Source organism: Festucalex cinctus, chromosome 15 (assembly GCF_051991245.1).
Source record: "Festucalex cinctus isolate MCC-2025b chromosome 15, RoL_Fcin_1.0, whole genome shotgun sequence".
In the NCBI taxonomy this organism is placed as follows: Eukaryota; Metazoa; Chordata; class Actinopteri; order Syngnathiformes; family Syngnathidae; genus Festucalex; species Festucalex cinctus.
Window position 1 is genome coordinate 23,079,117 of NC_135425.1, and position 17,608 is coordinate 23,096,724.

Consider the following 17,608-nt stretch of genomic DNA (forward strand, 5'->3'; position numbering starts at 1 on the left):
CTTGATAGCCCTTAATGACTTATTAAGAGGCGCAGCATGCAGCGCCGAGGATTCCCGATGAATAATTTAAGTCAACAAAGAAAAAAGAAATCAGCCATACGACAAGAATCAGGATCTTTTCAGGCTGAGTAGCGCTAGGCTAGGCGTCCCGCGGCGAGTTCAGGGCGCGTGGTGGCCCAGATTGCAGATTATGTAAGATCATTAGTAGAGTGCGGTGAGCTAACGTAAGTAATATGGGTTTCAGGTGTCCCTGTGTTAGCTAAACGGATGGTGAGGCTAAATGTTAGCCTGTAAATTAAGACAGGAAATGAAAGGGTGTGTGGTGCGTTCTCTTTAGCTTAGAGTCTTTTGATTAGTAGTACACGAAGAGTTCAAAATCTAAAAACAGACATTGATTACAGAGTGACATTTAGTAAAATGATTTTTTGTTTTAATTTGTGGTTGCAGGCTTTTAGCCATCATTCATCGACGACTTGAGAAAATCATCTTACTCACGTGAAGACCATCGCCAGCCGGCCGCCATGTTTGTTTGTAGAACAATGGAGGCGAGCGCGTGTCAGCAGGCGCCGGCACTAAGTGGATTGCTTTGGCCTTAAAGCTGATTTATCTGATGGATGGTTGCAGCCGCTCCACTGCGCTGACCTCTGGGGCGGCTTGAAATTACATTTTTTTTTTTTTTTTTTTTTTTAGAACTCCCCCACCAACGGGACCGCCGTCGACCCGCTCGCTCGCGTGTTATGAACTCGGCCTGGATGCCCTCTTGGGAGCAGGAGGCCTCGGCGTAAGAGGAGCAGAAGGAGCGGCGTGATGGATGTCGCCAAGGAGGTAAACGGCCTGCACGGGTGTGATGCGTGCACCCTCCGACATCAATTTCATCTGTCCTGATTGGAGGTGGGCAGATTGAAAAAAACCCAGTGGATGTGGTTAAGTGTTGGAACGTGTGACCGACAGGTGTGTCATATTACATGGATCATTCAGGTAATAAATCGAGGTGGTAAAAGCACTCACAGTCTGTACTTAAGTATAAAAAAAATACTCTGTGCTGTGTATACTTTGTAGGGTTTTTTTTTGTTTGTTTTTTTTTTTTTTGCTTTTAGACTGCTGTCCCCACATTAAGTCTAGTCAAGTCAAGTCAAGTCAAGTCAAGTAGGAGTACAGTACTTGCTGATGAAGCAATTTTTTTAACCTTCCAAAACGGACAGCAACACAGGCTTGATGTATAGTTGTAATAGTTTTGGATTTGTCATTATTGTTAGTTTTTAGTCCATTCTGACTTTTGTTTCTTAAATTTGCTTAGTTTTAATTAGATTTTAACGCAGGTTTGAGAGTTCATATTGTTTCGAAACTGCTTTGTTTTAGTTTAATTTTAATTCGTTTTCGATAGGGCTGCTCGATTATGAAGAAAATATTAATCACAATTAATTTGGTAATAGTAATTGAAATCATGATTAGGACAATCATTTGTTTTTTGTTACAAAACAACAAAATGTTTAAACGCGTAAAAAATATTAAGACAAATACATTTATTTGAAAAACTATAATTATGCAAGTTACTTTTGGACCAAACATGATTTATTAAATCAGTTATTTTAAAATAAAAAAGGTGCAAATATATAAATTTAAAGAACTCAAAATGAGTATTAAGTTTTTTATTTTGTTTATGATTATGCCAATTTTGTAATTGTGGAGTGTAACAATTGAAATAGTTTTAGGTAGTTTTATATATATTTTTTAATATATGGAGTATTTGTAAAGTGCAGTGTATTTATTTTATTTTAACAACGAAAAATATTTTTCGCATTTTTAGTCTTCAGTCTATTGCGTTATTTTTTTCACAATTATTGCCACTCAAACTTAATCACTTTGATCAGTTAAAGTCAAACTAATAAGTCTTAATCACTTTGGCCAATTCTAATTCACTTTGTTCCAATACTTTCTTCCCGTCAATTATCAGACTTAAACCCAACAAAGCATGCATGTTATCTACTGAAGAGGAAGGATGGAAGGCTTAATGTGGTTTTTGCCACTAAATATGAAGTCATTCACTTTAATTGGAAGTCCTAATTTAGACCCTATGGAACACTTTGCCTATTAAAAGACAGTAAAGTGAGTAGACTCAACACAAACAATTTTGTTTTGCTATTTTTGAAACATGCTATATATCATCTTCACTTTGCAGAATTTAAATCGACCTGTTCCAATACCTTTGGACCATCAATCATCAGACTTAAAGCCTATAGAGCCAATCAAGGTTACAGGTACTTATATGACTATAAAATCATATCTATTTTACCATTTCTTAAGTCAATCTTTTGCTCACCCCCCCTCCAAAAAAAGTTGTATTTCATATTTATCCTTTGATGTCAAACCAGAAAGGAATTGGCCTCACTCATTTTTGTGATAATGTCGTTTTTGCACGTTGTTCCGGGAACAATTGAGCCCCGAGAGAATCGACGGCGCTCGGAATGATCCCTTGTGACTTGAAAATCCTCAAAGACGTCGATAGACGGAGAATGAATATTCGAAAAGTGGTCACATGACACGACGGGGGAGCGGGTGTGCGGATGGCGTTCCAATAGATTCTAATAAAGCGTGTGCGGGATTAAGGGGCTCTGCGATGTTTATGTATCGCGGCGATTAACTCCTATTGATCCCACTCTCGCCGCCGTCGTTCAAAGTGATTACAAACTCATTTGTCTCGCCGCTAATTTCCAGTCCTCGGGATCACGCCGCGTGTCGGGATTAGCGCTAATCCCCCGCTACGCGGCCCCACCCCTCGATTCCTTTTGACGCAAAACGAGAGATGATGGCGACGTCCTGATTGGTATTCACCCCGCCGGCCGGGTCAGGGTTCACCCCGTGCGCGTTCTGCGCCGGTGCGCCCGCGAGCTGCATAAACAGGAGGCCGGGTCGGCGCATCCGGCAGCTCTCTCTCATGTTTTTAAGATGACTATGGCGGCCTCACCTTGTACTCCCGCCACCTCGCTGCGCTCTTATTAGTTCGCCTGTCAAGTGGAGCGGCGTGAAAGTTTATCAATGCACAATGCGGGCAGATGGAACGCATACAAATGAACGCGAGCTACAAGCTAGCAAACAACAAGTTGGCTCTCCCGGATAAACATGAACAAATCAGGCTTTCCAACTAAATATTAAATCCTCATCACGTTGCTGTCATTTAGGTCTACCTGATCCAATACTTTAGCCCCATCAATTTCCCGACTTAAACCCCATCGAGCATGCATTTTAACATTTTTTATGAGAAAAACTGAAGGGAATAAACCCCAGATACAAACACAGACTTGATGCTAAATAGTATAATCAATCAATCAATCAATCAATCAATCAATCAATCAATCAACAAGCTAAATCTACGCCTCTGATTGGCCACTTTGTAATTGTGGGAATGCTGAAGCATTATTGTGATTTTTATTCTCAACACTTTTTTTTTTTTTTGCCGCCTAACAACTCCCACATAATACTTCCAATTTACATTGTTCAAATTTCAACTAGTTTAAAAAATTTACGAGTCCCGGGGTGTATATATATCGATCTGATTCCACATTACTTACAGTATTTCCACAATTTAACATTTCATATCAACTTATCCCCATTCATTTTCAATGGGACAGACATTGAACTTTTTCCAAGTATCACTTTCCACGCCCACTTCAATACATATAACTTATCATCATTACCTGGTGTCCGATACTGCTCGGTGGCACAGTTGGTAAAGCGCATTGCCAAGTAACCAGGAGGTTATAATTTCATAATTTATCTCTCAATGTGCTTTCAGCATTCCCACGCAATTTCTCCAGAAATTGCACTTAATCTAGTTCGCAAAAGCTGTTTTCAAAGCCAAAATGCGCATTTTCCTTTTTTTTAATACGCTTCAAAATTTTGTGCTTTTATTTCTTGTTTTTTATTTATTTATTTATTTTTATTTCTGGCATTTCCATTCAGTTTCTTTTTCACAATTCTTGAAAATTCGAATAAAAATAGGTGGATGGAAACTAGGGGTGCACCGATCGATCGGCCGGCCGATTTATCGGGCCCGATTTCCTTAATTTTGGAAGATCGGCGATCGGCCAATCCCTTAAAAATAAACCGATCTCTTCTACCAATGTCGTCTGAAAAAGTCAGCCACTGTCCTCTTCTGCTGAGATGACTAATAGGATTTTCATTTTTATTTGCGAGAACTACTTCATGTTCAGTTAAAACAACCCATTTGTATTATTTCACCAATATTGTTTTCCAATAAGTTGTCAATAAACCCCCCCTCAACAAAACCTTAAAAGTGAGTAAATAAACGGGAGTGCCGTGAAGCCGCCTTTAATCGTGACGGTCGTATAAAAAGTGTTTTACGGCGCCGGGGTCGCGACACCCTCCACGCTGACACCCGCGACACTATTCCTGTCTTGCGCCTCTTTTTTTTTTTTTTTTTTTTTTTTTAAAGACGCGCAGCTCTATTTTCCCCGACATGGCGCGGCGCGTAAATCAGCGGCCCGCTCTCCCTTATCATCCATCTTTCTCAATCATCTTCCCGCATGGAGCGGCGCCCCGCCACAAATCTCACGGCGACTTGACTCCCGCCGCTCCCACCCACGCTCGTGTTTATTTCCTGTCGTCCCCGATAGTCGTTGCACTTTTTTTCTTTTTTTCTTTTTTTACCCCACGATGAGTCAGGTTGCGTCATTTGCATTTGGTCACGCGGGCAGGGAGCGTTTTTGGGTGCGCGGGATGACGTGCTCGGAATAGAAAAGCTCAAGGGAGGTAAGCCGGCTTGTTGCCGGAGAAAAAAAAACATGACAGGAGAAAGCATGGAAAAGATTAGACATTGAAATTAGGTTTTGTTTGAAATCCTAATTTGCAACCCTAACCTAGATTTGAAACCATAAAACTTACTTGAGTTTCAAGATAGCTCAGCCTCCAAAGCCTCATTTGACACCCTCTTACTAACCCAGGCTTGAACCTCTAACCCTACCTTGAAACCCTAATTTAAAACCTCAAACCTGTTTTAAATCTCTAATTAAAAACCCAAATCCAGGCCTAATTTGAAACCTGGCTTGAAACTCTAAATTATAAATCTAACACAGGCTCAAAAGCCTAATTTGAAACCCTAACCCAAGCCTGAAACGCTAATCTAGGCTAAAAATCCTCATTTTAAACCATAACCTAGGTTTGATACCCAAATTTTAAACACTAAACTTAGCTTGAAACCCTAAATTAAAATCTTATCAAAGGCTTGAAATCCTAGTTTGGAAATTTAACTTTTGTTTGAAAACTTAACCTAATCCCTTGGTTTGGAACAGTAATTCAAAACCAGAACCCAGGCTTGAAACACAAACCCTCGCTTGACAGATAACTTGAAACACTAATTTCCTATTCAGGTATTCAAGTTGTTAAATATTAAATACTACAAAGCGCAAATGACATTGTGAACTCTGAAGAAATTTGGATGGCTGCATTAACTTTTTTTTTTCTTTTTCTTTTTTACTCGTAAGCATTGTTCAAACACATTTGACATGTAGCAGGTCGACTAACGTCAGCGTGGCACGCTAACAATGCTAATGCGCCTGACCCCAAAGCTTCCTTTTGTGACGGCATCTGAAACGTGAACTGCATGTGATGACTTCGAAGAGCAGAAAGCTAAAAACAACAACATTCGCATCAAGGAGGGAAACTAAATGAAGACGGCATTTAAAAAAAAAAAAAAAAAAAAAAAAAGTGCACTTTCCTTTTGCTATCCAGAAGCTCGTCGTTGGGGAATACTCACTAACATCCTGCTAGTAATCGGGCTTGACAATGCAGCAGTGCATGCTGGGTAGTTTGTTCCACCACCCCAAACTTGGAGGAAAACCCTAATTTGAAATGATAAATTATGCTTGAGACAGTAAACAATGTTTGAAATTAAATTTGAAACCCTAATTTGAAAGCCAAAACCTGGCTTTAAAGTCTACTTTCAAACTTATTTGCTTAAAACCACAAACCAGACTTGAAACCCAAATTTGAAACCCCGACGCTGACTGAATGTGAAACCCCAATTCCACCCTGAAACCATATTTTGAAACCACAACAGCATAATTTTAAACTCTCGAGACTTTCTTGAGACTCTAAACGAGGCTTCAAAGCCCAAATTTGAAACCCTAACCCTGGTTTGAAAACCTAACCTTTGCTTTAATCTCTCATATGTCTTCAAACCGTACCTGGAATCTCAAATTTACATAGTATGAAACACTATTGTACTTTGAAATCAGAATCCTTGAAAGAATCCATAATCATGCCTTGAAACCCTACTTAGGAACCCAAACTAACCCCTTGCTTGAAACATAACCCAGGCTTGTTTGAAATCCTAACTTTGAAAATGTAATTTCCAAAGTCCACTGTTTGGTTGAGACTTAAACTCCTAACCATATTTTAAACCTGTACCTTGAATCTCAAATTTACATGGTTTGAAAATTTGGATCAAAAAGTCACTGACCCAATATTCGGTCAATTTGACCCAATTTTTTTGTGTTCTTTTGTACAAAATGACCCAAGCATAATGCCTGTACAAATTCCAAACTAACTTGATTGAAACCAGACTTGAACCCCTAAATTGAAACCCCCCACCCTGTCTTGGAACCCTAATGTGAAATCCTTAACCCGCCACAAAGCACACCAAAAGCGAAACGTGGGCCGTTTTCACGGGCCATTTGGCACTCGCGTGCCGGCGATCATCATCGCCGCCGTTTGTCATGTCGAATATGAAAATGTGCTGAGTCGCCCATGTTAGCGCGTCGCCGTTTGGAAAGTGAAATGAGAAGTGAAAGCGAGACAAAATGAGACGAGCTCGAGACGGACGACAAGCTGATTTTAATTTCCTCCGCCGCTCGCTGATGGACTTTTCCTAATTATTCGCCGCCGCGCCTCGATGGGCCGCAATTACAATCCGACATTAGGGAAGGGAAGAAAAACACACTGTAGCAAGCGTGTCCGCTTTTGTTCACACTTACTATTTGCCTCGTACCTCCAAAATCATCACGAGTCAGGTTTTTATCCAAATGTTTTGAAATGTTTAAGTGAATTTTGTGAAAATGCGCAAAACGGACATGCAATTTATTTAAAGGCACGGTCTTCCGTTTTCACTCAGGAAAATGCACTATATAAATACAGGATGTATACACATGAACTCATTCTCAATCTACACCTCTGGGCTTTTGTTAATGTGTGGTGGTGATTTTTTCCTAACAAGCCTGTATTTTGCCATTTTGTGTTTGTTTTGTCAACAGCGGGACGTTTCTGTGGACAGACATTTGTTTGCCCCGCCAGCCAATCGCAGAGCAGGGGGTGGTGCATGGATTTTTTTTTTCACTCACTCACTCACTCACTCACTCACTCACTCACTCACTCACTCACTCACTCACTCACTCACTCACTCACTCACTCACATGCTTTTGTGATTGAGTGAGTGAAAAAAAATCTCACTCACACATATAAGCTTGTGTGAGTGAGTGAAAAAAAACAACAACAACTGTCTGGCCACAGAAACGACAAAACAAACACAAAATGGCAAAATACAGGCTGGGGAGGTGGGGGGTTAGGAAAAAATCACCACCACACATTAACAGAAGCCCAGAGGTGTAGACTGAGAAGGAGTTCATGTGTATACATCCTGTATTTATATAGTGCATTTTCCTGAGTGAAAATGGAAGAAATGGAAGGGCTTTTTTTTTTTTTTTATTATTATTTCTGGCATTTCCATTCAGTTTCTTTTTCTTGAGAATTTGACTAAAAATAGGTGTATGGAAACCGAACTACTTTTTAGGACACCCCAAAAACCTAATTTTCATTCAACAATTTGACTTTGCCTTATCAAAGTGCGCAGGCCATTTTTCAATACTTTAGACTGATCAGTAATTTGTAAAAATAACACTCACACAGGTGGACTGATAAATGATATACATTTGTGACAAACAAACAAAATTTACAAAATTGTGATAACAGATTTCGGCCCGATGCCAGCCAATCATTTTAATATTACAATACACCGCAATTTCTATCATTATTGCGCACTATTCCTGTTCAGCTCTTTACAATTAATTTCTACAAAAATGGCCTTATCATTCCCAGCATGACTGCCGGACCACATTGCGGGTCAGGGAGCCGAACCGCAATGAAGACCTCATTCCAGATGTGAGCGAGCCCCTGCTGGCCAATCCCTCAAGGAAGTTTGCCCGAGATGTGGAAGCTTAAAGGATTCCACAAAGACGTGGGGGGAAAAAAATAAAAGTGTAGGAATAAAGTGGTGCGCCGCCATCCGGCTTTCCGAGCGCGACCGTTTCAAGGTGGCGTGCGCCGCTGAGGGAGCGCTCGCTTTATTTACAAGGACCTTTACGATGCTCCTCGTGATGGCACCGTTGACCCCGAGCAGCCTGGAGGACCTTATAAAAAGCGCACGGCGATTATTACCGGCTGCAGCTCACGCGCCCGCGTGCGTTTTGAGCCCGTCTGCGGAGACGACGCGAGCGCAAGTAACGAGCGTCGTTGCGCCGATCCGGGCCAATTATCCTGACTGGCAAAAGGTCCGGTCCCTGTCTCCTTCCCGAGGGAGGAGGATGACGGGCGGACGGCGAGGGATCGGGGTGCTTCCTTGTTAGAGGACTCGCCAGGGACATTTTTCACATAAAGAGCTGAAAGTTTTGCGAGAGAAGGTCTAAAGTGCTGTTGCATTGAGAGTTAGCAGGTCTGTCTCAACAGTTGCCGGGTTCAAGTTTCGAATTTAGTCTCTGGAGGAAGATTAATCCATTATTTTCTTCAGTAATTATAGTGGTGAGCATGACTGCTTAACAGTTTTGAGGTTGAAGGTAGGGCTGGCACTATTGAATCTTTCTTAAATCAATTATCCTATCGATTATTCCATCGACTGTTGACGCAAAATAACATTTTTTTAAATCATTAAGGTTAAACGTGAGTTGAATTGTGTGGCTATAACTACTCATTTATTATCTTCTGTACATATTGTCACCCTCTTGTATAATTGCCTAAGTATTATTTATATATAAAATAATCTCATGAAGCAAATGGTTCATTTATTTTTTGTTTTCTGAAAAATCGGGGAAAAAAAGAAGGCGTCAATATTTAGCTTATTTAGCCCATTATAGCAATAAAAAGTTCATATTTTGTCTATAATTAATTTGATACTTTCATTATTTTTCACGTACAACCTTTAAAAACACATTTTGCAACTTACTGTCGACTGAAAATGACATCACCAGGGCTCAGGTAACCAATCACAGATCAGCTTGTGAATGTTGTCAGATGACCAAACCTAGAAAACAGGTGAGCTGTGATTGGTTACCTGAGCCCTTGTGATGTCATTTTCAGTCGACAGCAAGTTGCAAAATGTGTTTTTTTAAAGGTACTAATTGTACATGAAAAATAATGAAAGTATAAAATTTATTATCGGCAAAATATGCATGTTTGACTGCCAAAAATGGCTAAATAAGTAAAGTATCTCTTTATTAAACACCAACAAAATTGGCCTATGCAAAATGAAACGGTGAGCATTCGGGATTAGCATTAGCGCCTCCATTTAGTTCACACATACATCATTATATCTACATGAACTGAAATAACTATATTATTAAACACCAACAAAATTAGCCTATGCTAAACGGCTAGGAATGGTGATTAGCATTAGCGCGCTAGCAGTTAGCATTGAAGGTAAACACAAACACCAAGAATTTAGTTGGTTGGTGTAGGATAATTTACACACATTCGACATTTTATTAGGTGTCCTTATTTAAGTACAAAGGTTAAGAGTTAACCAGTTATTCAATTGGAATCTTAGCTCACCGAACTGCTTCGGGCTCGGGGTTAGACGCAGATCAATCACACAGCTGAGATTCCAATGGGTGATCTCAAGCTTTTATGGTTTACCCAGCAAAGGCGAGCGAGAAGTGTGAGACACACAGGGAAGGAATTTACTATTTAGCCTCAGGTAAACATTTGGGGGTTATAAAACACACCGTTATAAAGAGACAGATAGCAGGAATGTCTGTTTACTGGGGTTCGGAACTGCATAAGGGGAGATTGATGGACTGTTGGCATGGAATGTAAGCGGACATTTTTGCATATTGAGTTCATTATTATTCTCCTTTTTTTTTCTTTCATTTTCATCCCGAATTGCCAGGATGATTTCACAGCAAATTATTCACGTCAAAGGCTTGAATGTGGACTCTAAACTAAAAGTAACACCGTTTTTTTTCTTTACTAAGTATGGTACAGCAGTGTTGGTTGAGAAGGGTGCGCTTGTAAAGAAGCACAGGTGCACACAGGCGGGCGGAGACAAGTCGGTTACATTAGCATAAACTAAGAGACGATAACAACTAAATCTGCTAATTTAGTGAAACGTTTCCTCAACACAGACGCCCTAATTCCGCCGCTAAATATTCATAAATGTCTGGCCGCCCACCCCCACTCACAATAAATTCAAATGCCCTATGCATCAAAACAATGATGAATAATCCCGGGCCGCGGGCCCTTGAAGATAAATAAATGATTAGCGCCTTCACGTGGCTGGTTACAAAATGAATCTCGAGAGTGCTTTTCCAACCTCAACCGGGCAATAAACTTCGCTCCTAATGAAGCGCCGAGGCGGTGCGCGGCATATGGCGACTTGTGTTTCGTCTCGAGCGCGACAAACGCACAACAACAACAAACAGTCGGCGCGATAACAAAACACAAGCGCAGCCAGAAACAGCATCTTGTAAAAAGAAAAAAAAAGAAAAAACCAACCACAATGCTGGGATAAGCAGTCAGCTACATACTAAAGGCACATCTGTCAACCGATATTAAACATAGTGAGCAAAACAGACGGAAATATTCCACTAGGAGCTTTGACGTTGAAAAAGTCTCGCCGTCAACCATGCTTAACCAATATTTGTTTTGTTTATAATGACAAACTGAATCCAGTAGAATGATAATCTTCCTTTTGTTACATATCTACACGCAGCCACTTGATGATGATAATGCTAAAAGCTACACAAGTTCCATTAAGCCGTCAACTTGACATTTGACAACAAAATAAACAACTTTCCAGTCAAACGTGAGCAAAGAAAGGTAGCCGACAACCGTGCTAAGCTAATATCTGTTTTATGGTGACAAACGGAACGCTGATAATCTTTTTTTTATATCTAAACCATTTTCCGCTTTACACTTAGCCGCATAGCTACTTGATATGGGAAAAGAAAAAAAATAAGTCAATTAGTTGAACGATTCAATTCACCTCGATTCAGTGCAATTACGATTCGACTCAATATGGCACGGCCGATTTCGAGAGGGTTTGATGAAATGAGTTTCCTGTTGTCATTATACAATATGAATGAACTTGTCAGTTTAATTTCTGTAAATGTGACATTCTCGTAAAAAAAAAATAAAAAATTGTCTCTCCAATAACAAACGATTCCATACATACCTCGACATATGTAATAATTAGATTCGTATAGATTAGATGCACTCACATCTCTTAAAACCACTTTCCGATTCAAATTGTTTTTGTCGCACTCCTGTTATGTGTGTATATATATATATATATATATATATATAAACGTTGTCGTGCTACTTTATCGCCAGCATTTTTCAAAAATTTTGTCATTAACTGTTTTCCTTTTTACACATTAGAAATGTGCGCGTGTGCGTACGTGTGTTTGTCCACCCCATGTGTGTTCCTTTTTAATTACATTTGGTCTGCATCGATGGAGCCAATTAGGACGTTCTTGTCGCCACTCTTTTATGTAACCGTGGCGATTACAAACAGCTTGTGTGTGTCGGCGTGTGTGTTTATGCCCGTGTGTGTGTTGGCCCCCCGAAAATAAATAGTTTATTTGCTCAAGTGGCACCGAGCCACTTTCTTATTGGCGCCGCCTCGACGGGCTGCGTCTAACTTTTTTATTCTTTAATGAGCAATTTTCCATCTGACTGTGTCAAACGGCAACATTTAAAAGTCTGCCAGTCGCTGGATTTCACAGACAGGCTTGTCCAAAAGCCTCACAGAAACTTTCAGTATTGTAAACTGGAGTCAGACAAGGATGCTTACAGAAGTTCGGGACAAAACCAGACAACTTTGTGAAAGTAATTCCTACATTTTACATCTAACTATAAAATTACGATGACACTAATCTTTATTAACCCATGCTGCCTCAGAAAATACCAAAACCCAGTCTAGCCTGCCCCTGCACAGATTTAAACCGTTCCTAGTTCTAGACTCACAAAAACAGACCCCAAAATGTTGGTTTCTTCACTTAAGTCAGTGAAAACCGCATCCCGGCCACCGTTGAGATTCAATCGCATTATCGCTCGCAAAGACGGCATTTGTTCACCGAGCCGCCGGAAATGTAATCGCATCGCGGCGTCCGCGGAGATCCCGTCGCATTAACGCGTGCGGAGGCGCCATTTGATCACCGCAAATACGCCCGCCACATTTCCATAATATGTCCCCTTTAAGATTGATTTCTCATTTTGAGGCTCTAAGCTCCGACTTCCCGTCTCCCGTCTTTCTACCAGGAGACTCATCAAGCGCTCGGTCTGGATGAAGTGCAGCTCGTCAATACGGCAAACAGCCTAACGACTTCCTGCTTTTGCCGGAGGATGAACGCGCACCTGCTGGGATTTAGCCCGCGCCAGCTGTGTTTGGATTGACCGACTATGTCTTCTGTATGTACACACACACAAAAAGGGAACTTAACTGAAAAAAAAAAAAAAAAAAAGCGCCGATGGGAAAACGGCCTCCGGTGGAGGATGATTTCGCCGCATTGTCACAGCGTTACGGTTTGAAATGAGCTGTTGTGAGGGGGAGAGATTGTTAAATGCTTGCATGTGCACTTTTTTTTTTTTTCCCCCGGCAAAAAATAACACGCTCACGCCCTCCCTGGAACAATTTATCTCCCGTCCAGGTTACAATGGAAGCTTTGTACGCTCTGGAAATGGTGAACCAGACGAGAAACAACAACATCCAAACGAAAGCGATTTGGATGATTGAAAAGGTTGTCCGATATTTTCAGCCATTCCAAAAAGAAATCAGGACATGAAAGAATCTCACACTGCAATTGGAATGAATCATTTTGTGTCAAAATTGAAATGATTTCCAAGGTAACTGATTGAATCGGATTGCATCGTATTTGGAGTGACTCGTATCACATCGAAATTGGAGCAAACCGTATTGGAGTGTGTGTTCGCGCATCGTAACTGGAGTTTATTGTATCGCATCACGTGTAATCGGTATGAATCGCATCGTATCGCCTCACAATTGAGAGGCTATTTTTGCTCCACTTGTCCGGCGTCTGAGCTCTCCTTAAAGCGCAGGGACGACTTTTGCGGCGTTATTTACTGCTCCAAATGTCAGCGCTGAGCACTCCGGACGTCTGCAAGTCGCTCTCACTACCGCGAAGCGTTTCGGCAGATCGATGTTGACCAGCCGGGGCGCTAAAAAAACCGCCGCTCGTTTACTCGTCCACGTCGGGAGAAAGGTCACCGCGGACGGGCTCAATTACGGCTCTCTCCGCGGCGGAGCCTCGCGGAAATTGCCGTCGATGCCGTCGATACCGTCAATGCTGCCAGGCTCAGCGTCAATTGGCCGGAGATAATTCCTACCGCCGGATTGATCTGGTGCTAAAATTCACACACTAAATACTGTATTTATATATTATGTTCAAAAGAATCTAACACATCGAATCAAACCGAATTATTCCACTTGAAAATATATTGAGATACATACCGAATTTGTTGGAAACGACACATTTACAGGACTGGGAACTTCATTTGTATGTAAAATGACAACATGATACTCATTGCATCATACCCTCTCGAACTGACCAACTTGCACCATATTGAATTGAATCGTAATCACACTGAATCGAATCAAATCGTTAAGCTTTCAAATCAAACCATCCTTGAATCGTACCCAACCCCATGTATGAAGATACGAATCGACTCGTCATATACATTTATGCATAATCTACATGGTGCCTTGAGATACAAGTTTAATTGGTTCTGTAACCATGCTTGTAAGTCAAATCACTCATATCGCAAATCATGAGAAAGAAATAGAAATTTTATTAATCCGTTCCAGATTGCGAATAAAAAAAACAAAAATGTTTTTACTGGATTTTGACTGATTTTGCAAGGCCCACAGAATATTTTGTAACACTTCTATTAAAAAAAAAAAAAAAAAGACTTGGAACTTACAAAAAAAAAAAAAGATTAGAGTCTCTTCTTACATCAGGAAGAAAAAAGTATATTTCTATCTGTTACCATTTTGCAGCAATTTGCATTAGAATATAGATAAGTTTCATCATCACTCACAAATCTGTTTAAACAGATTGTTGCAACATGGCCCTGGTTCATCGCTTATACTCTGCTGCCACCCGCTGGCTGTTTTTGTAATAACCACCATTCCTTTAACCATTCTCTTCCGTTTAGAGACTGCATCAAAGCATTCTGTATTATCTAGCATTAAAAACCACCACCAACAACAACAAAAACGTATAAATACGTCTTTTGGACACTGATACACAGCAAGTATGATGCTAATTGTTGGCACTTGCATGCCAGTTGGCATTTTCAAGGTAAAGCTTTGTTGTTTTGAATACGCAACATGTATTCTTTGTTTTATGTTTGGTTGGGCAGTCAACTGCTATGTACCGTATACACACAAGTGTGTGTGTGTGTGTGTTGGGGGGGCGCACGCGCGTCCCCACATTGTCATTCTCCACACGATGTTGGGACGTCACCTTTCATTTCCTGTGCGGAGACGACGAGATGTGCAGCGGCTCATGACGGCACAGAAGCAGTTCCAGCATGCGGGCAAGCAAGATCATTTTAACGCCCTAACCTTGGCTTGAAACCCTGAAGTTTGTTTTTGAAACCCTAACCCAGGCTTGAATCCCAAATTTGACACATTAGACCAAGTGTGAATCCCTAACGCCGTCTTGAAACCTGAACCCAAGGCTTGAAACCCAATTTTAAAACCAGAACCATTTTTTTTTTAATTCCTTGAAAGTAGAAGCACACAAGCTTTCCTTTCCATGTCGTTTTTTTTTCGACACATCGGCGGGAAAAAAAAAAGAAGTCCCTTGATGCCGGGTAAATAGTTGGGTTTGAAGGCCACACACACAAGACAAATGCCATGTGAGAGTGTGTAATGTGACGCGAGGCCCAGCGGGTCGGTGTCATCACGTGTCCAATAGAAAGTGACGACGACGTGCACCAGCGAGCCGTGACATCACTTCTGTTGTCGGCCAATCAAAATCCTTCCGCTCGTCTCACCTCAGGGGATGATTTGAAAAGGCATTCAAAGCCTAACCTTTGTTCGAAACCCTACTTTGTACCCCTTAAGTATGATTGAAACAATAATTTGAAATCATGATGTCAAACCCCAGCAAAGAGTATAAACCCTAATTTAAAACCCTCAACTAACATTGAAAATCCAGTTGAAACCCTAATTTTTAAGCTTATCTTAAACTCCTAACTTGAATTAAAATCTCTGTCTTGAAACCCAAATTTAAAACTGTAACATTTGTTCAAAACCCTCTGATTTGAACCCAGATTTGAAACCCGGACTTGAAACATAAACCGACGTTTAAAACTCAAACGTGAAACCTTAACTTCCAACCTTGTCTTGGAATCCAAACTTGGAACCCGAAACCAGGCTTAAAACACAAATTTAAAACCTTAAATGGTGGTTCAACCCTCAATCAGGCTTGAAACCCTAATTTCAAATGTAAAATGTAAACACAAACCCAGGCTTGAAACTTAAAACCCTAATTTAAAACTTAAACATAATGAAACTCAAATTTGAAACCCTACTTTAAAATCCTGACATATAACACCAAGTTGAAACATTAAAAACTCAAGCTTGATTTAAAATCTTTACCTGAGTTTGAAACCCAAAAACAAACACAGGCTTAAAACTCAAAGTTGATACCCTAACTTTAGCCATTGTTTAAAAACCCTAAGATAGTCTTGACACCCTACTTTGAAAGCCTCCCAAACATTCAACTGTCTCGATCTTGGTTTCTGCAGCCAGCAGAAAGTTTTTGGTGCCTGTTGACTTTTCATCCTTAACGAGTCAGGTTTTGGCTGCTTGGCGACCGATTGATCGTCTTTCGTCTCGTCCCCGACGTCTACCGGGACCCGCGGGCGCATTGGCGTTCGATCCCGCTGCTGTCGTCGTGGAATTGGACGAGACAAAAGTTTCCCGCCTGCGGGCCGACGCGTTTGTCAGTCGCTTCAAATCAATCGTGCAAATCATTCAGGTTTGGAAAAAAAAAAAAAAGAAGAAGAAGACTTCTGGAGAAACGCGGAGCTTGACTGCACCCTACAGGCTGAAAACATTACAAAAAAACTGTTTGGGATTGTAATTTTAAACCCTACATTATTTTGAAATCCGAACCTAGTCTTCAAACCCAACCTTGAAAGCCTAAACCAGTTTTGAAACCCTACCACAGTCTTGAAACCAGCATGTCAAACCTTAAATTTAAACCTTAACTTTGAAACGCTAATTTAAAAAAATCCAATACTCTGTCTTGAAAGCCTAATTTTAAACCCGAACCCTGTCTTGAAACCTTACTTTAAAACCCCAATTAATTACCTTAAAAAAAAATCTACTTCAAAACCACGAGCCTGTCTTGAAACCTTACTTTGAAACACTAACCATCTTAAAACCCTACTTCCCAAACCCTACCTCAAGCTTGAAACCCTACTTTGAAGCCCTAACCCTGTCTTGAGCCCTTACTTTTATGCCAGAGAGTAGGGAAACATGAGGTCGGCGGCGGTGGCGGGGTGTGTAATTTACGAGCCGTGTTATTGTTGGGAAATGAGAACGGAGGAGCAAATTGCCAGCGTGCCAGTCAAGCGGCGGCGGCGAGGAGGACAAAGAGTAAACAGAGACGCTGACTGGATGGAGACGGATGGCGGCGGGATGATCTCTGACCGTAGCTGCTGGGACACTCCCGCCCGCATCCACACACCCCCTCCCCCCCTCCGCTTCCGCCGATGTATTACGGAGAGATTCATAAGGCCGTCCGTCCGCCAGTCAGATGCAATATGTGATATACGGTCCGGGTCGGCCGGCGGCTTGACACGGGGCCGCTTTGCTTAACCGTGACAAGGACGGGAGAGGATGCCACGGAAAACAGGGGGATAAATTAGACGCAGGTGCAGGTTGTTTTACACGGGACATAAAATCATGCATCGGGATTAAAGTCAATTGAAACCGTAACCAAGCTTTGGAACCTTAATTTAAAACCCTACGCCAGACTCGAAACCCTAACACTGACTTGGAATCCTACATTGAAATCCTAACTCTGTCTTGAAATTCTAACTTCAAATTTTAACCCTGAATTGAAACCCTAACAAAAGGCTTAAAAACCGTAACTTTAAATCCTGTCTTGAAACCTCAATTTGAAATCCTACTTAACCCTTATTTAAAACCCTAACACAATCAAACTCTGATTTGAGATGCTATTTTTAAACCGTAATTCAATCTTTAAATCCTATCACTTGAAACCCCATTTTAAAACCTTAACCCTGACCTGAAACCTTTCCTTCACCCTCTAATTTAAAACCCTAC

The 17,608-nt window shown here is 41.0% G+C and overlaps 1 protein-coding gene across 14 annotated transcripts in view; it reads right to left on the reverse strand.

Moving 5' to 3' along the window:
* The window catches only part of unc5da (unc-5 netrin receptor Da), a 134,725-nt gene that overhangs the window by 34,316 nt on the left and 82,801 nt on the right, over positions 1 to 17,608 (reverse strand). The window contains exon 1 of one of the 14 annotated variants that reach the window (XM_077497063.1): positions 9,230 to 9,269. The exons of 12 other annotated variants lie outside the window; for them this stretch is intronic. In XM_077497063.1, coding sequence (XP_077353189.1) covers positions 9,230 to 9,248 — 19 coding nt within the window. In that variant the 5' untranslated portion in view covers positions 9,249 to 9,269. Of the gene's footprint in view, positions 1 to 495; positions 572 to 9,229; positions 9,270 to 17,608 lie in introns of those variants that run through there. One more of the 14 variants, XM_077497062.1, reaches the window with a different exon arrangement.